Here is a 20,429-nt window from a genome sequence, read left to right as displayed (position 1 = left end):
ACTCAGTCCCACTCCAAACCTCTGGGGAGGGAAAAGGGCCTAGAGGTTGAGTTCAATCACTAATGGCCAATAATTTAATCAATCATGCCTATGTGAGGCTTTTATAAAAACCCCAAAGGACAGGGTTTGGAGAGCTTCTGGGTTGGCGACCACATGTAGACCTGCAGAGAGTGGTACACCTAGAGATAACGGGAGCTCCGGACCCCTTCCTACAAACCTTGCCCTCTGCCGAGCTTCCATCTGGTTGTTCCTGAGTTATATCCTTTTATAATAAACTAGTGATCTAGTAAGTAAAATGTTTCCCTGAGTTCTGTGAGCTGTTCTAGCAAGTTAATTGAACCTGAGGAGGGGGATCTAAGAACTTCTGATTTACAGCCAGTTGGTCAGAAGCACAGGTAATAACCTGGATTTGCAACTGGCACATGAAGTGGGTTGGGGGCAATCTTGAACCGTGGAATCTGATGCAACCTCTAGGTGGACAGTGCCAGAATTAAGTCAAAGTGTAGGACATTCAGTTGGTACCTGGACAATTGCTTGTTGTTACTGTGGGAAAAGCCCCTCCTCAAATTGAAATTGAGTATTCAAAATCATTTTATACCCATGTGTCTTATTTTTCATCTGAGTCCAAACTTTAAAGGGTATCACTTACTGAACTCTTAACCTCACAGCACGATTTACCTCTATTTCATTTAACAAAGTTGTAATTTTATTTTTGTGTGATTAATATCTGTCACCTCCATTAGGCCACAGTCACATAAGGTTAGAAACTGTATGTCCACTTTTGCTTACCAATGTACCTTCAGCACCTAGTACAATGCCTGGTCCTTGGAAAACATTCAATAGTTTTTGAACAAATGAATGAATAAGTAAATGTCAGTTCACTGTACTATAAGCACCTCTGTAAACTCCAGATAAATTAAGAAAGTTTGTAGATTTTGAGTTTTTATAGTTTCATAAATATATTCTTTTTTTTTTTTTTTTAAGTGTTTTTGTTTTTGTTTTGTTTTGAGAGAGAGTGCAAACAGGGTAGGGAGAGAGAGAGAGAGGGAGAGGGGGAGAGAGAGAGAGAGAGAGAGAGAGAGAGAGAGAGAGAGAGAGAGAGAAAGAGAGAAACACACAGACAGACAGACAGAATCCCAAGCAGACTCTACAATGTCAGGGCAGAGCCCAATGCCAGGCTCAAACTCAGGAACCATGAGATCATGACCTGAGCCAAAATCTAGAGTCAGACACATAAACCAACTGAGCTACCCAGGCATCCCTCATAAATATATTCTTGAAAGTATCCATTTATTACCATTAGAAAGGACAACTGTTTGTAAAAACAAATAGCTCCAATAAAGTACACTTACCCTTCTATAACCATTGCAAGAGAGCCCAATAAAATAGTGTGAATCACATGATAAATTATTTCTGGCCTTCCTCCAATTCGTCCATCTTCAAGCGTAATAGTTTCTTTCAAGGACTTGCCACTACACAAAGGAAATGTTTTTTACTATTGAAAAAACATTTTTAAATAATCAAAGATCTTAAATTTTTTCAAAAAAAAAAAAAAAAAAAAGAAATACAGGTGGTTCTTGAAATCTGAAAGTATATTCTGATAGTGAAATGCCTAACTTATATACATCTCCAAGTCCTTGAAAGGGCTTTTAAGAACCTGAAGAAACTGACTCAGTGAAGACTAAATATGAAAATTCAGGAAATATGACAAAAAAGATTTTTAGGTTCCTTTTCCAAGATTATCACTTAACTAGTTATTGCTTTCAGCCATGACAAAAATATTTTAAAATAGTCTTGATAATTTAAAATCACTTACATTACTAGCTTCATTTAGGTTAAAAAAATTATTCTTACATTCAGTAAAAATATGACTAAATTAGTGAAGGAGTCTAACAGTTTAAATGAATATTATTCCTACATTAAATTTGTACATCATGTATTTAGATGTATAAACAAATTTGAATATTATCTGGTTAAGTTATAACGATATTGTACATGTTCATAACAAGAGAATGGAACTAGAAACTCTAAAACAAATACATAAATATTGGAAGGATACTAAAAATTGATAGTTTACGTATTTCCATAAGGTATTAGTTAGCAATGTGATGATTCTCATAGGTACTTACTTAATTCTCCTAAAAATAACTTGCATCATAGAAAGAAAACAAATAATTAACACTAAAACATAGAAAGGTAATAAAGAAGACTGTGTCAATCGCAAAAAAAAATCTTGGGATGGTGCCTGCAGGGATTCTTGACACAGGAGCCAATTCATTGTAAAATTCCTTGAGAAAACAAAAAGCATGATGTTAAAATCACAGATGTTATAAACTACTGAACATAAAAGTATTATCTCAATAAAAACATAAAACACAAAACACATTTCCTAAATTCACTTGTAACAGTACCCTTTATAAATGAAGATAATAGCATTAGTAACTCTTCTCAACAAATTGCCCTAACAAATGTAAAACTGCTGCTTTGTATTATCCAGTAATGTGACCATCTCTAGAATTCAATATGGTTTCAATAGAGTTTCACTTTCTATTTTTATCTGGAAACAACAAAAAATTCAGCTGTCAAACCCTCCCATCTGCAGCGCTCAACATGGTAGCTACTAGATACAATGGGGCTATTAGCACTTGAAATGCGGCCAATGCAAATGGAGATCTACTTTAAGTATCCCGGATTTCAAACATAAAAAAAAATGAAAAAGGACAAAAGAATACAAAATAGCTCATTAGTAATGTTTATACTGTTTGCACATTAAAATATTTTAATAAATCAGATTAAATAAATTTATAATTAAAATAAAATTCCCTTGTTTCGTTTTACCTTTTTTAAAATTTATTTTACTTCATTTAAATTTTTAACGTTTATTTATTTTTGAGAGAGAGCAAGAGCGTGAGCCAGGGAGGGGCAGAGAGAGGGAGACACAGAATCAGAAGCAGGCTCCAGGCTCTGAGCTGTCAGCACAGAGTCCGATGTGGTACTCGAACTCACAAACTGTGAAATCATGACCTGAGCTGAAGTTGGATGCTTAACCAACTGAACCACCCAGTACCCCTCTTTTTACTTTTTTTAATTTTTTTTTTTTAACGTTTATTCATTTTTGAGACAGAGAGAGACAGAGCATGAACGGGGGAAGGTCAGAGAGAGACAGAGACACAGAATCTGAAACAGGCTCCAGCCTCTGAGCCGTCAGCACAGAGCCCGACGCGGGGCTCAAACGCATGGACCGTGATATCATGACCTGAGCCGAAGTCGGACGCTCAACCGACTGAGCCACCCAGGCGCCCCTCTTTTTACTTTTTTTAATGTGGCTCCTAGAAAATTACATATGTGACTCACATTATATTATTGGACAGTCCTGTTTTATATGGATAAATGTAATTCAACTAGGACCCATTTTGAAAAATATTTCTTTTAAGTTTATTTATTTTTGAGAGAGAGAGCATGCACACGAGTGCGTCGGGGAGGGACAGAGAGACAGGGAGACAGAATCCCAAGCAGGCTCCATGCTGTCAGCTCAGAATTGGACATGGAGCTCAAACTCATGAACCATGAGATCATGACCTGAGCTGAAATCAAGAGCTGGATGCTTAACCCACTGAGTCACCCAGGTGCCCCACAGGACTCATTTGAAGACAGAAGTCATAAGATTTAACACAAAAACATTTCAAGCTATAAGAATCAAGATAAACTTCTTTTTTTTTTTTTTTTTTTCAACGTTTATTTATTTTTGGGACAGAGAGAGACAGAGCATGAACGGGGGAGGGACAGAGAGAGAGGGAGACACAGAATCGGAAACAGGCTCCAGGCTCTGAGCCATCAGCCCAGAGCCTGACGCGGGGCTCGAACTCACGGACCGTGAGATCGTGACCTGGCTGAAGTCGGACGCTTAACCGACTGCGCCACCCAGGCGCCCCAAGATAAACTTCTTTTGACTCTAAGCTAAATATGATTAACAAGACTCCTGCTTATATATAGTTTTATCTGCATTCTCACATCTGACCCATCTCCAACCACCATTTTATCCTTAATCCTAACCCTGGGAAAGGAGCTAAGAGATGGAGTGATCTTTGGGAGAGCTAATGGGTGGCCTGAGAATGCCTGCTTCACAAATCACTGGGTTTAGAATTAAAGGTCAAAGTTTCACAATGTGTCAAGCAGCAATACAACTGTATCAAAGAGGCTGCTATCCAACTGTCTTGTATATATGATTGTATGATGAATTCATGTCTTTTTTATCTGCCTATTAAAGGTACTAATTCTGTAAGATCCAATTCAAATTTCAATTTCATGAATATTCTTCCATATCACCCAGTCTCAATCTTTCCTTCCCCATATTCCCATGGCACTTTACTTATCCTTCTATTATAGCACTTAATACAATTTGCTAGTTTAAGATTATAGGCATTTTTTAATAGCTCAGAATACCTGGCCTAGTATCGTGCACATCCAATATTTATTAACATTTCTTTACTGGTTCTTGAAAGTCTGTCTCAACAGAAATGTTTCCTCAAAACCTCTTTGATCTTGGCCGCAGCAACATCTTACTCGGCATGTCTCCAGAGGCAAGGGAAACAAAGGCAAAAATGAACTATTGGAACCTCATCAAAATAAAAAGCTTCTGCACAGCGAAGGAAACAATCAACAAAACTAAAAGGCAACTGATGGAATGGGAGAAGATATTTACAAACGACATATCAGATAAAGGGTTAGTATCCAAAATCTATAAAGAAGTTATCAAACTCAACACCCAAAAAACAAATAAGCCAGTGAAGAAATGGGCAAAAGACATGAATAGACACTTCCTCAAAGAAGATATCCAGATGGCCAACCAACACATGAAAAAATCCTCAACATCGCTCATCATCAGGGAAATACAAATTAAAACCACAATGAGATACCACCTTACACCTGTCAGAATGGCTAATGTTAACAACTCAGGCAACAACAGATGTTGGATGTGGAGAAAGAGCATCTCTTGCACTGCTGGTGGGAATGCAAACTGGTGCAGCCACTCTGGAAAACAGTATCTAGGTTCCTCAAAAAATTATAAATAGAACTACCCTATGACCCAGGAGTTGCACTACTAGGTATTTAACCAAGGCATACAGGTATGCTGTTTTGAAGGGATACATGCACCCCCATGTTTATAGCAGCACTATCAACAATAGCCAAAGTATGGAAAGAGCCCAAATGTCTATCGATGGATGAATGGATAAAGAAGATGTGGTTTATACATACAAGGAAGTATTACTTGGCAATTAAAAAGAACGAAATCTTGCCATTTGCAACTACATGGATGGAACTAAAAGGTATTATGCGAAGCAAAATTAGTCAGAGAAAGGCAAGTATCATATGACTTTACTCATACGAGGACTTTTCGAGACAAAATAGATGAACATAAGGGAAGGGAAACAAAAATAATATAAAAACAGGGAGGGGGATAAAACAGATGAGACTCATAGAGAACAAACAGAGGGTTACTGGAGGGGTTGTTGGAAGGGGGATGGGCTAAATGGGTAAGGGGCATTAAGGAATCTACTCCCGAAACCATTGTTGCACTATATGCTAATTTGGACGTAAATTTTAAAAAAATAAAATTAAAAAAATATATATTAAAAAAAAAAAAAAAAGAAATGTTTCCTGACATTCTGGTGAACTACAAATCCTAATACCCAGTTGGCACATGTGAGTGTAAGGCATTTACTATTTATACCACCCATGTTATTAACTATACAAAAACTACCAAGTGAGATGTCAATATTCTTAAGAGACCTTACCTTATTCTTAAAACACCTATTATATTACCCAGTGAAACAAATCTAGTACCTGACATGCTGAACAAAGGGGCACTACATAACATCAACTAAGAAATGCTAGACAAAAGCAGCCCTTAATCCTATTTGTGAATTCTAGAGTTTTCCAAGGTTAAAGAAAAAGTCAGGGGAAAGGCTAGTCAATTATGGAGATCTATAACCAATTTTTCCTAATTGCCTGCTAAGTGTCAGGCCTATAAATATCCCTGAAAAAGACATGATCCCTGCCCTTACGGAGTATATGGCCTCTTATAGGATCATTTTACCTCAGTAGATATCCACACCTGACTTAACAAACTTCAGAAGATTTCTCAAGTGTTTAAACCATGTCAAAAGCTTTATTAACTGTGATATAACACACATGAAATTCCATGCACAGCATCTAAAATCCCATGTAATCACAGTGAATTATAAGGTTCTAAGGTATATTAGAAGAACTAGAAAAATGTGTAAATTTTTTTTCTGTTATGCAAGTGGACTCCATCAGTGCATAAGTCATTTATTTCACTTTAGATTTAAAAAATGCATTTAACAAACAAAAGGTACATTATTCTTGAATTTAAAAGCCAGCTTCTGATCTAATCCACTATTATGACCCCAGAATGAGATTCTTTGCTATGAAATAAGTATCTTACTGCCCACCTCTTTTTGATGCAAACATTTTTAGTGGTTACAATTACATTGGTTCTTGGGGCGCCTGGATGGCTCAGTCGGTTAAGTGTCCGACTTCAGTCTAGGTCATGATCTCGCTGTTCCTGAGTTCAAGCCCCGCAGCTCAGAGCCTGGAGCCTGTTTCAGATTCTGTGTCTCCCTCTCTCTCTCTGCCCCTCCCCCACTCATGCTGTCTCTCTCTCTCTCTCTCTTTCGCTCGTTCTCTCTCTCTCAAAAATAAACATTTAAAAAAATTTTTTTAATTACATTGGTTCTTTATTTATTTTAAATCTTTAATTTATTCTGACTTTAGACTGTATCATTGTTCTGCATTAAGAGAAAAAATACTCTCAAATGCTATCACACTATTAGGGTTTAAGTACATCTAATTTATAAAACACCTAAATGAGATTTTTTTTAAATGTTTTTATTTATTTTTGACACAGAGACAGACAGAGCATGAGCAGGGGAGGGGCAGAGACAGAGAGGGAGACACAGAATCCGAAGCAGGCTCCAGGCTCTGAGCTGTCAGCACAGAGCCCGACGTGGGGCTTGAACTCACAAACCGTGAGATCGTGACCTGATCTGAAGTCGGATGCTTAACTGAGTCACCCAGGCGCCCCTAAATGAGATTTTTTTAATGAGAAAAAATATTAATATATTTCTCCTAGATATTATAATTTTCCAAATTATTTATTTTCTAAGTGGTATGTAATTAAGTGTCTACTACCCCTTGGATTATTTTTGCTCTATATTTTCTTTTTTTTTTTCTTTAAAAAATTTTTTTTAACATTTCTTTATTGTTGAGACAGAGAGAGACAGAACATGAACAGGGGAGGGGCAGAGAGAGAGGGAGACACAGAATCTGAAACGGGCTCCAGGCTCTGAGCTGTCAGCACAGAGCCCGGTGCAGGGCTCGAACCCACGGACCGTGAGATCATGACCTGAGCCGAAGTCGGACGCCCAACCGACTGAGCCACCCAGGCGCCCCTGCTCTATATTTTCTTTTTTCTTTTTTTCTTTTTTTTTAAATTAAAAAAAAATTTTTTTTTAACATTTATTTTATTTTTGAGACAGAGAGAGACAGAGCAGGAATGGGGGAGGGTCAGAGAGAGGGAGACACAGAATCTGAAACAGGCTCCAGGCTCTGGGCTGTCAGCACAGAGCCCGACGCGGGGCTTGAACTCACGGACCGCGAGATCATGACCTGAGCCGAAGTCGGCCACTTAACCGACTGAGCCACCCAGGCGCCCCTATATTTTCTAAGTGGTATAGAGTTAGACAAACTTTTTTTAAAAATTTTTTTAATGTTTATTTTTGAGAAAGAGAGAGAGAGGGAGAGAGAGCATGGGGGGGTGGGGGGGGTGAAGAAAGACACAGGGAGACACAGAATCTGAAGCAGGCTCAGGCTCTGAGCTGTCAGCACAGAGCCTGATACAGGGCTTGTACTCACGAGTCAGGAAATCATGACCTGAGCCAAAGTCACATGCTTAACCAACTGAGCCACCCAGGAGCCCCTAGATAAATTTTTATATAATCTAAAACGTATTGGGGTGCCTGAGTGGTTCAGTCAATTTCAGCCGAAATTCCTAGTTTCGGCTCAGGTCATGTACTCACAATTTGTGGGTTTGAGCCCTGTGTCAGTATCTGTGCTAATGGCACCAAGCCTGCCTGGGATTCTCGCTCTCTTCCTCTCTGCCCCTTCCTGACTTGTGCATGCACTCTCTCTCTCTCAAAATAAATAAACTTAAAAAAATTAATAAATAAAACTTACTTAGTCATATTTAATCCAAATTTTACTTCAAGGAATTTCAGCATGTGCCCATTTTCTTTGTGTGGGACAAACATCTGGAAGTAAAAAACACTAGTTACAACAAAGAACTATTAGCTATGATCACAGCAATATGTTTCTGTCTAGAAACTGAAAACACAGCAAGACTATAAAACAAAAAATATGAATTAAAAAGGAACTAAATAATACATGCTATAACTATGAAACAAGGAGACTTGACATACTCTTTTGAACACTTTTACTCATCTCAATTTACTCCATATATTACTTAATATTTTAAATGAAATGGAAAATAAGGCGTATCTTTTAAGCGTATCTAGAAAAGAATCAGAATCCTATATTCTCATGAAAGAATGATCATTGTTCAACTTGTAATTTTACTGTAAAAACTTTATTACCATGCTATGTTATTATGCTCATTAAAATTTAGCCCCGTACTTTCATTATTCAACTTGCTCTTCTACATGAATTTCAGACCCAGAGTTATTTACCTTCATTATAATATTCAGTGTCACTGTCAGAGTACACACCAAGTAAAAATTAATCACTTTCATTATTTTGGCTATAAAAGTTCCTTTTTTCACATTCAGCTGTGGGGAAAACAACCATGAACAAAGAAGTGAGGCATGAAAAATGAACAATTAAAAAATTTACCACAAGAATGATAAAAAGACAATTCTTATTACCTGAAGGCACTTAGCAAGCATTAAGGCTACTACTAAACTTAATAGAGGAGACACCAATAAAGCTGAATTCTCAAACTGCAGTAAATATCCCAGAAAGAGAGAAAATATATAGATTTTATAAACTTCATGAACCTGTTGAAACAAAATAAGATGAATGAGAATAAAATGAATCTTACTGTACATCTTTTCATTGGTTTTGTTTAGAGTAGATTATAAATAATTATTAGTATCCAATTATATTATTATAATCCAATTATAAAATAAATGCTCTACTATAATTTAGAATATATTATACAAATGTTTAATCTGTATTTTTAATGTTATGGTATGAAATGAATTTCTTATTTTCTTAGAAATAACTCTTATAAGCAAAGTAAAAAGCTTTAAAACCAAGGACATCTAAATCAGACTGAAAAAATCTTAGTCCCAGGCTCTGATTTAATTTTACTTGGCTTGCCCTGTTATTAAAATCCATCTATACATCATCAAACTGCATACATCAAAAATTATAACCTTTAGCAGCAGTTCCCAAACACCACCTAGTAAAAACATTGCCATGAAATGTAGCACCAGAGACCAGTATTTTTAGATTTGGTCCATTTAACAGTGAGCATAAGAAAGTCAAATTCAATATCCTAATAGAAGATCTCCTGAGAAAGTTGTTTGTCTTAGAAGATTTCTTTTCTAAAAAAAAAAAAAAAAAAAAAAAAAAGATTTCTTTTCTAAAATTCAATAATATAGTAATTTTCTCTACCATAAGATTAATTCCTTTTGGAAAGGGAAAACTAAGACAAAATATAGACATTAGTTAGGGGAGGAAATCAAAAGACAGAGTATTAAAGGGAAAAGAAAAGAAAAGAAAATGAAAAAGAAAAAGAGAAAGAAAAAGAAAAACAGAACAAAAAATATCTGGCCTTTTAGAAGGCCAGAGCCATTAAGAAAAAGAAATACCTCACTGTAGGAAGGCTGAAACATTGACAGGGAGAAGGCACAATGGGATCTTCCAGGTGTTAAAAATATTCTACTTCCTGATTTGGGATGCTGGTTCTGGAGATGTGTGCTAGTTATTGAGTGACTGTCTCTTAGCTCCAAACCTATCCCTCTACCCACTGTCTTGTAATGCTGGGGTTGAGGACTCTGCTTTCTATGTCTCTGCTTTTCCAGTTGGCTCCCTATTAAACTCTGCCAATATGAAATGCTAGAGAGAGATAATAAGGCTGAAGAAGAAGGGAGGAGCTTGTGGCTTCCTGTCTGCTTTGCAGCTCCTGTGAGTATCATATCAGCAATACTTCTTCACTCCACTAGAGCAATTCCTTCCAGCTAAAGCAGCTAAATGCATGTGCAGCTTCTCCAACACTCGACAGACCACTGTAACACATTCTCTTGCCCCGGAGACCCCAGGGCCAGCTGGACAGAGCCCCCATTCTCAGAAGTCTGGGTTCCACTTCTCCAGTTCAGAGACTCCAGCAAAGCTGGGAGGCAGCCCCTCCTTAGAAGCTTAAGTTTCAGCTCCACAGGGGTTCCTCTTCTAAGTTTTGAAGTTTTAAAAACTCCAATTTCTCCCCTTTGCTCCCTCAACTCTAGTGGTGGTAACTGCTTCCTGCAGTTGCTTCCTGTATGATGCTTTTGGGTTCTTACTACCCTTTCAATTAATAAGATAATGGCATTGTATTTGATTAATGACTCTTTATGTTAAACACCCTCAATTCAATTAACCTAAATGTTGGTATTCATCAGGATTCTGGATCATCTAAATATATAGGATGAAGACAAGAAAGAGCAAGAAGACCCAAGAGTTTCTGGCTTGGACAACATATTAAATACTTAATAAATGTTTACAAATAAAAGATAAGAAAAGAGTGAAAAAGATAAAGATAAAAAAAGGAACCAAATATTGATGGGAACCTTTAACCACTGTAGGCAGTTATATAAACTGATAGAACCATTCTGGACAAAGACTTGGTATGTGGTTAGGTTGAATATGCATATATCCTTTGACTTGTAATTCCACTATGAAGTGTATACTCTAGTATACACTAGACTCTATACACTTATGTACCAGGTAAGAATGCTTATAGCAGCACTGGTCATATGGACAATAAACTGGAAAAAAACTGAAATGTCCATCAATAGAATGTGTAAATACATAAACATGAAAGAAATACAGGTCTTTACATCATCAAGAATGAATCTCAAAAGCAAATCAGACAAAAGTAAACAATACATTATTTTCAGCATGTTTTAAGGAATATATAGATAGGTGGTAAAAACCACAAGGAAACAGGAGGAAAGGATTAACAAAACTCAGGACAGTGAACCTCTGTTGGGGAGGGAGCAAGATGTGACTGGAAGCAGTTAAAAGCAGGACTTCTGGGTATTCAAATGCTCTATTTCTTGGCCTGGATGGTCAAACAGTCATGTTTTATTCTATATAGTATATTTACACAGCGTATATACACTCTTTTGTGTATATTCTATATTTCACCTTTTTTTTTTTTTTTTTTTTTTTTTTTTTTTTTTGTTAAGAAATAGAAAGGGAAGGAGAAATGGCTCAAAAGAGCAGAAGCACATGGTGACTTTGGGTAAGCAGGCTGTCTTGAAGGGAATTTCGAAGTCCTTAAACGGCTGGGAGAATGAGTTTAACAATCTTTTGAGTACAAGTGTAAGTCAGAGCCTATTAAAACATTTCAAAATAATCCCACCGCTGCCCCCCAAAACAAAACAAACAAAATCCAAACAACAAAAATTTCAAAATAAAGCTTAAAAGCCAAATTACCTAAAGATACAACACTATAAAAATACTTATTCTCCGGATTTAAAACCACAATTTTAAAATTCAAAATACCTTCTCACTTTGCTCCAGTGAAAAACTATCTAGCAAGAACAGAGATATTGCTTGAAGAAATAAGAGATAGTGGCTGTACTCCCACATCATCATAAACGTGTAAGTTGAAGCACTCATCAACAAGTAGCAAAACCTCTAGGGAAAACAAAAGAAAGAAACTAAATATCAGTAGCTTTATTACTATAAAAATCCATGAGGTTGTTACCTCACAGCTGCAGCCCTGTTACTGGTTCAACTTTAAGCTATATAATTCTAGAAATTTTGTTTTTAAGTCACATAATTATTATTAAATCCTTACATAAACAATAAGATCTTAAATAAAACACAGAGATAAATAAATCCTCAAAGTTCAAAACCATATTGAGAATTTCAGGAAGACAAAGGGAAAAAATTCAGTACATTTTTCTTTTATCACAAGAGGTAAAGTAAAAAATATAAGACAACGGTGGCTTTTGCCAGACGTGTCGATGGGCTTTTGTATTGTGAAAGTAACTCCATTCACTCTAAAAAACATGTTCACTTCCAAATTTCCCTAAGAGTTTCCATTTAAACAGTCTGTTTATGTCTCAGCCTATTCCAAGGAAAGGAAAAAAGGAAAAAAGCCCACTGCTCTTTTTCCATTACTTCTCAGCAAATGTGTGCCCTTGCCTTTCCCCAGTGCTTGTACTGTCAATCATATAAAACTCTTTTTCCCTCTGCTAACATACTAAACACAAGGACTTCTTGTCCTTGCCTGGCTAAAATCAATTCTGTCTTTCCAAATGTTATCTCCCAAGTGATCCCTTAGTGAGAAACCCAAGTGTGACAAATCCATTGTTCCTTAGCATATTTCTAACAACCTCTACTTCCTCCAGGGATCTGCATTTTTATTGCCAATTCCTCCATCAGGCATGGTATCACATGACTTTGTTCTGATAAGAATAGCAAAGGAGAAAGGCAATAAGGGTCTAGTCTAGTCAAGAAACCTAAGATAATAGCCATGCTCTCTTCTAAAACTAAGTCTTTCAGGGCGCCTGGGTGGCTCAGTTGGTTCAGCATTCAACTTTGGCTCAGGTCATGATCTCACAGTTCATGAGTTCGAGCGCCGCATCAGGCTCTGTGCTGACAGCTTGGAGCCTAGTGCTTGCTTCAGATTCTGTGTCTCTCTCTGCCCCTCCCCTGCTCACGCTCTGTCTCTCTCTCTCAAAAAAAACAAAAACAAAAAAAAACCACACTTTTTAAAAATTAAAAAATAATAGATTCCAAAATGAGAAATACTTCAGGCCGTCAGCAGATATAAAGATTTTCCAGCACCCTGAATAAGATTAAGACCAGAAAACAAAGTGTAAGAGATGGAAAAATTCTATCAGTTGGTCGAAGAATACCAACTGCAAGGCCTAGAAGAGCTTAGCACTGATAGAACACATAAGCTTCTGCTCTTCATAGCACCATAGCTTTAAGAGAAAGTGTTCTGGAAACTTCTAATGTGGAACAACCAGAACTCTAATAACCAGACGTGAAACCATCATCCCCTGAGAAAACAGTACCAGAAATCAGGTCTAGATCTGGCCTAACTAACCTACTGGACATGTAGGTCCAGTACATGTAAAGCTACAGTACAATAAAGCAAATTACTCATGCCACGGGTTTACCCTCAAACTACTTTAAAGTATATACAGTGTGAAATAAGATAGAAATATATGGGTGTGTGTGGGGTGGGGGGGGTGTTGCCTGAGTGGCTCAGTCAGTTAAGCCTCCAACTTCAGCTCAGGTCATGATCTCACAGTTCATGAGTTCAGAGCCCCACATCGGGCTCTCCACTGTCAGTGTGGAGCCTGCTTCAGATCCTCTGTCTCCCTCTCTCTGCCTCTCCCTGCTCATGCATGCTCTCTCTCTTAAAAATAAACAAACACTTAAAGATTTTTAAAAAATATATGTCAAACACAATCTGCACAATTAGCTGTTTTTCCTTTCTTTGAACATTTTCAAAATTCTGTGCACTTTTGTCTATCCTTTACCCTGCTCACTTCATTTTCAACTATGCCTTTATTGTTAACTATTTTACACATATTACTTGACACATTAAATGTATTTCAGTAATCAACCACAGATATGTCTACATAGCTCCAAATAACTGCACAAAGATCTGAGCTTGGACAGACTGATGCAACAGGGATCACAAGATCTTGCCTCAAGAATGGGAAGCAAACTACCAAATATGTGATTAAAATACACATCCTATTCCAATACTACTCAGCAATGAAAATAAGCAAACTATTGACACAATGCAATAACTTAGGTGGATGTCAAGGGCATTAGGCTAAATGAAAAAAAGCTGATCTTGGGGCACGTGAGTGGCTCCGTAAGTTAAGCTTCCGACTCTTCATTTCGGCTCAGGTCATGATCTCCCAGCTGGTGAGATGGATCCCCATGTCAGGCTTTGTGCTGACAGTACAGAGACCGCTTGGGATTCTCTCTCTTCCTCTCTCTCTGCCCTTCCCCTGCTCATTCTCTTTCTCCCTCTCTCTCTCTCAAAAATAAACATTTAAGGGGCGCCTGGGTGGCGCAGTCGGTTGAGCGTCCGACTTCAGCCAGGTCACGATCTCGCGGTCCGTGAGTTCGAGCCCCGCGTCAGGCTCTGGGCTGATGGCTCAGAGCCTGGAGCCTGCTTCCGGTTCTGTGTCTCCCTCTCTCTCTGCCCCTCCCCCGTTCATGCTCTGTCTCTCTCTGTCCCAAAAATAAAAATAAAATAAATAGAAAGGTTGTAGCTTCTGCAAAAAAAAATAAAAATAAAAATAAAATAAAATAAAAAAAACATTTAAAAAAAAAAGAAAAAAAGCCAATCTTGAAGGATAACATACTATATAATTCCACTTGTATAACCTTTCAAAATGACAAAATCATTGTGATAAAAAATTAGAGCTGTGGTTGCCAGAAAAACAGAAAACATGCGGTGCTACCATAAAAGATAACACTGCTGCCATTTGTAGTCACTATATACATCTTCATTAATATTTTCTTAACTTGCAATGACTAAAAGCTATCAATATTACAGAAAAAAAATGGTAAAATAATGAGAGATTAATTTTCAAAATAATAAACTCTTCATTTATTTGTCAAGTAACTGCACTGAAACAATACAACATCTCCTTTCTCTTAAAAATAATTTACCCGTCAGGGGCACCTAGGTGGCTCAGTTGGTTAAGCATCTGACTGATGGTTTTGGCTCAGGTCATGACCTCATGGTTTCGTGAGTTCAAGCCCCACGTGGGCCTCTGCGCTGGCAACACGAAGCCTGCTTGGGATTCTCACTCTCCATTTCTCTGCCCCTCCCTCACTTGGCAATGTCTCTGCCTCTCTCAAAATAAATAAATAAACTTTAAAAAAATAATAATTTACCCGTCAATCTGACTAGACTAATAGTGTTATAGTAAGACTCTGTAAATATATCCTTTATTATGTAGTAATTAGGCTTCACTGAATATCACTGACTTGTTAATATGACTAACTTTAAAATTATATACATTTGCAATACATCAAAATTAACTGTGACAAATAAGTTTGTATCTTACCTCTCCGTAAGTATTTAGGTTGCTTTTTAAATAGCCTGTAAGTGCAGCAATTTGGCATGCAAAGTATGGCAGTGCCCAGTTTTCTCTCAAAGGAATGGAGTATTCAATTCTTGTTGTATCTACCCTAAAGTAAACCACAGATGAAGAGCAAAATATCAAGACATTATATTTATGTAACACTGTACTTTTCAAAGTACTTTCACACACATGTCATTGTTCTCTGTAACAATCCTGTGAGGTAGACATAGACAGAGCCACTACGGTCTATATAGCACCTGGAGCAAATTAAGCATCTCATTCAACCCCCCTTTCCTCCCTTCCAGGAAGACTCAGTGTGGTTGTACACTGCTTGGTGAATAGATGGGCAACTGTGAAAATTTGAAAAAGGCTTTCTGCTCTGAGCAGATACGCCTCATGTTAAGGCACACAACTTGTCGTAGAGGACACTAGATTTCAGTTCCTACCCTTTCTTCCCTTAATGAGATAGATGGCTACTCTTCTCTAGAATACAATCTGCATTACATAATTAGCAGGCCTGACAGGCCCAAGGTTCTTATCCTCCCTTATGTAAAGAATATGAAGTTCAGAGAGGTGATGTGACTTAATCAATGTCATATAGCTGGCACAACTGGGATTACAATGCATCTTCTGATATCTAGTTTAATAATCTTTTCAATCAGCAGTTCCCAGGAATTACCATTACAGTAATCCTTCACGTGATATATCCAGAAACCCTTAAATGCCAAATACAGAATGTCTTTCCAGGCTCTTCCTAGATTTCTTCTCAATCTGCGCTACAGCATGTTGTCTCCTGGGCATATCCTCACACCTCAAGAGAATTACCTTTCCAACAATCACCAAATTTAGGACTCGCGCTCAATGTTTTTTTTCTACACAGAAACAAAGGTGCTACTGCTTTAAAATTTTTGTAAAAATTGTTGTATTAATTCTCCTAAATAATAGAGGTGAATGTATTTGCATGTAAGTTAGTTCCATCAAACTGTGATATAGGATACTTCTTAGCAATGAAAAGGAATGAACTATTGATATGCCCAATATACATGAGTCTCAAAATAATTATGCTGAGTTAAAAAAAAAAAAAAGACCAAAAAGTATATGCTATATGACTTTATTAAGTAAAATTCTGGAAAATAAGGGGTGCCTGGATGGCTCAGTTAGGTTCAGTGTCTGATTCTTCATTTCGGCTAAGATTGATCCCAGGGTCATGAGATTGAGCCCCATGTTGGGCTCCATGCTGAGTGTGGAGCCTGTTTGGGATTCCCTCTCTATCTATGCCCCTCTCCCCCACTCTCGCTCTCTCTCTAAAATAAAAAAATAAAAATAAATTTAAAATTCTATAAAATGAAAACTATAGTGACAGAAAGCAGATTCCTGGTTTTCTGGGGACAATGGAAGTTAGTAGAGGTGAGGTAAGAAGAAGAAAGAAGGAAGCGTTACTGGGAGGCACAAAGAAACTTTTGGAGGTGATAGATATGTTTATTACATTGATTTTATTGATGGTTTCAAGAGTGTGTCTAAATGCCTGAACTGATCAAACTGTATACTTTAAATATGTACATTTTATGACAGTTATACCTCAGTAAAACAGTTAAAAAGTATTATAAGAAAACTTGTCTATGAATATATATGGATTGAATACATATATATGAAAAAAACAGGATCATACATGAAGATCAAACAAAATAAAAGCTGTAAATATTAACTTAGCAGTATATCTACAGCTTAGTAAACGGTATTAGACCTTGGCTCTTTTATAATTCTGTAATGAACCACTTTTCACTTAATATCTAATGAGCATCTTTCCATAACATATGTATCAATAAATACAGTTCAAGAATATTTAATGGCCAGGACACATTCCCAAAATTGGGAAGCTGGACCCGGCAGTCACCTTTCTGAAGGTTTACTCACTATCCCTGCCTAAATCACAGATCAGTACAGTGAAAATCTTTAAAACTCTGCACTGGAAAAGGGGAGTTGTTGCAACACAGACTGAGTAGGATCTCTGCCAGTTACCCTCTTCACCTACACAAGCCTCCCCACTGCTACCTTGCTGAACACCTGAGCTACTCTCTCTTGCCTTTACCATGTTTGGTCCTTGTGAGGAACAGAAGGCTAATAGTAGGAAGTAAGTGACTAAATCAGATGAGACCCACTTTTTCTCCCCCAGTGGCAGAGTCTAGAGCAGCACAAACCAGTAGTTTAAAATAATAACTAGTTAAATCACCTAGAATGCATAGGCCTATTGATACATTCACAGAAACCAGGAAGCCCTGGTTTCATTTTCAATTTTCTTTCTTTTTTTAAAGTAATCGCTACACCCAATGTAGGTCTTGAACTCATGACCCTGAGATTAAGAGTCACATGTTCCACCAACTGATCCAGCCAAGCACCCTTTGAATTTTCATTTTAGACACGTCATGGTATAAGCCTAATCTGGATTTCAGTACTCGCTTCCATGTTTGTGTTAACAATGTAGTTGGCAATAGGGGCACCTGGGTGGCTCAGTCGGTTAAGCGGCCGACTTCGGCTCAGGTCATGATCTCGCGGTCCGTGGGTTCGAGCCCCGCGTCAGGCTCTGTGCTGACAGCTCAGAGCCTGGAGCCTGTTTCAGATTCTGTGTCCCCCTCTCTCTGACCCTCCCCCATTCATGCTCTGTCTCTATCTGTCTCAAAAATAAATAAACGTTAAAAAAAAAAAAATTAAAAAAAACCACAAAACAATGTAGTTGGCAATATAGCATTACTTCAATTGGCTTGAGTTAATGGCGGGGGGAGAGATGACTGTAATACTAAATGATGTACTGTCAAATAAAAACAAAACGATGTCATGATCACTATGGTAAAAAAAGAAAAAAAAAAAAAAAAAAAAAAAAGATTCCATAGTAGACAAGAGAGCAACATGATGAGAAGTGAGTCATCTCACAGTACCCAGCTGTGTAGGTTTACCATATTCAAAAGAACCTGCTGGAATGGTACCATATTTACACAGATAGTAGAAATCTGGTTTTAGCAAAATATCATTTTTTATGTTAAATTTATCTTTTAAGTTAATATTTTGCTGGTTCATTATTTCATTAATAGATTAGTTTCAGTTTTATTTATTTAAAAAATTTTTTTTTACATTTATTTATTTTTGAGAAACAGAATGAGACAAAGCGTGAGCGGGGGAGGGGCAGAGAGACAAGGAGACAGAATCTGAAGCAGGCTCCAAGCTGTGAGCAAGCGGTCAGCACAGAGCCTGATGTGGGGCTCGAACCCACAAACTGTGAGATCATGACCTGAGCTGAAGTCAGATGCTCAACTGACTGAGCCACCCAGGTACCACGATTGATTTCAGTTTTATAGTAGCATAAGTGCTTTTAAGTATATGGAGCATTACCTAGTTTTGTTTTATATGTAAGTAGCATTACAGAATTCAAATTATTTATGTCAGTACATGGAATCCATGAGAATTAAGTTTTAAATATACAGAACTGAAGTCCAAGAAATGCTGAGTTGGATAACATATAAAACAGTTTGGTATGTCAATGTATAATGTGTGAAAGATGAAAAACATTTACACAGTATCAGTATAACTTCCAATGGCAGCATATTGCCTTGCACTGATGTATTACAATTTACCTAACCATTCTCCTATATTTAGATGGTTTTCTAATTTTTCATGTTATTTCCCTCCTTTTCTGGATTACTGTCTTGTGATGAAATGGAATTCTTGGGGAAGACTACCACCTAAAATTTAAAAAGCTTGTACCTCCATGAGCATTCTGAGTATACCAATACCATCACAACAGAACCAGCATCATGTGTTACCATTATTTTCCGTTAGCTGTACCTCTACGTCATGGATATTTCCTTGCACCTAACCTCTTTATTATTACCAATGTACAATTACTTTTTTGGGGGCCAAAGACTAACTTTAACATACATTTTTTTTAAAGGTTTATTTATTTTTGAGAGCGACAGAACGTGAGTTGGGAGGGGTAGAGAGAGAAGGAGACAGAATCCAAAGCAGGCTCCAAGCTCTAAACTGTCAGTGCAGAGCCAAATGCGGGGCTCAAATCCACAAACCACAAGATCATAACCCGAGCCGAAGTCGGACACTCAACCGACTGAACCACCCAGTAGTACACTTAATCCTACACATTTCTTCTTTGTTCTTCAAATATAAATATGTTTTCACTGAAAGTGATACCCAGGTATATATTTGTAGATGAGAAGATCAGTAGGACTCTTCCATATTGTTTATGTGTAAAGCCTGGTTTTGGTTACCCTATTTTGGTGATCACGTCTGTTAAGAGGGAGTCATTTGCCACTGAGTTTTCCCTCACTACTGTCTATACAGTGCTGTTTCCTAAAATTTCCTCAAATTTTCTAGTATGCCTACATTTTTTAGTTTTATAATACTGCTTTTCCCTTCTGGTGTTAAGAAACAAGTAACACAAAATACAACTAAGAACACTACGAATAATCATAATATAATGGAATGACTAATACCTTTTTATACTTTTCTAGGTATTCATATATAAACTCTAAAGCTGCTGAATAAAAAAAAAGCAAGTTATCTTTCACAGCATTAAAATATATTTTCCAGTATAAAATATATATCAATAAAAAATGAGCGAAATGCAAAACAAATAAAAGCTACTTGTTAAGAATATTTTAATTGCCAAAAGATACATTTTAGCAGAATATATCACAAATTTTCTACCTAACTCCTGCTCTAGGTACCCAGGATACAATGTATCATTAAATAAGGCAATTTCCTTACAATTCTCACTAAGAGCTCTAAAACACTCTTATTTGGGGGGCACCAGGGTGGTTCAGTCCACGCTGAGAGCACAGAGCCTGCTTGGGATTCTCTCTCTCTGCCCCTCCCCTGCTCGCTCTCTCTCTCAAAATAAACAAATGAACTTTAAACATGTGGCAAGGAGTCTTTAATGCCATTATTTTTACAAGGAAAAATTGCCTGGGCTTCCCCTCTTCAAATTTCTGATGAAGATAAAGATAGATATAGAAATTAAACAAAATGAATATTAAAAGTTCACTGGTG

At 37.2% G+C, this 20,429-nt stretch overlaps 1 protein-coding gene across 5 annotated transcripts in view; it reads right to left on the bottom strand.

Moving 5' to 3' along the window:
* The window catches only part of DPY19L4 (dpy-19 like 4), a 68,388-nt gene that overhangs the window by 26,883 nt on the left and 21,076 nt on the right, over positions 1–20,429 (bottom strand). For all 5 annotated transcript variants that reach the window (XM_019453493.2, XM_019453494.2, XM_019453495.2 and 2 more), the window contains 7 exons: positions 15,357–15,480; positions 11,806–11,940; positions 8,961–9,092; positions 8,766–8,864; positions 8,257–8,330; positions 2,130–2,288; positions 1,353–1,472 (listed from right to left, as the gene is read on the bottom strand). In XM_019453493.2, coding sequence (XP_019309038.1) covers positions 1,353–1,472; positions 2,130–2,288; positions 8,257–8,330; positions 8,766–8,864; positions 8,961–9,092; positions 11,806–11,940; positions 15,357–15,480 — 843 coding nt within the window. The remainder of the gene's footprint in view (positions 1–1,352; positions 1,473–2,129; positions 2,289–8,256; positions 8,331–8,765; positions 8,865–8,960; positions 9,093–11,805; positions 11,941–15,356; positions 15,481–20,429) is intronic.

Source organism: Panthera pardus, unplaced genomic scaffold (genome assembly GCF_024362965.1).
Source record: "Panthera pardus isolate Hobbes unplaced genomic scaffold, ASM2436296v1 HiC_scaffold_7, whole genome shotgun sequence".
In the NCBI taxonomy this organism is placed as follows: Eukaryota; Metazoa; Chordata; class Mammalia; order Carnivora; family Felidae; genus Panthera; species Panthera pardus.
This window is presented reverse-complemented; position numbering and strand designations above follow the sequence as displayed.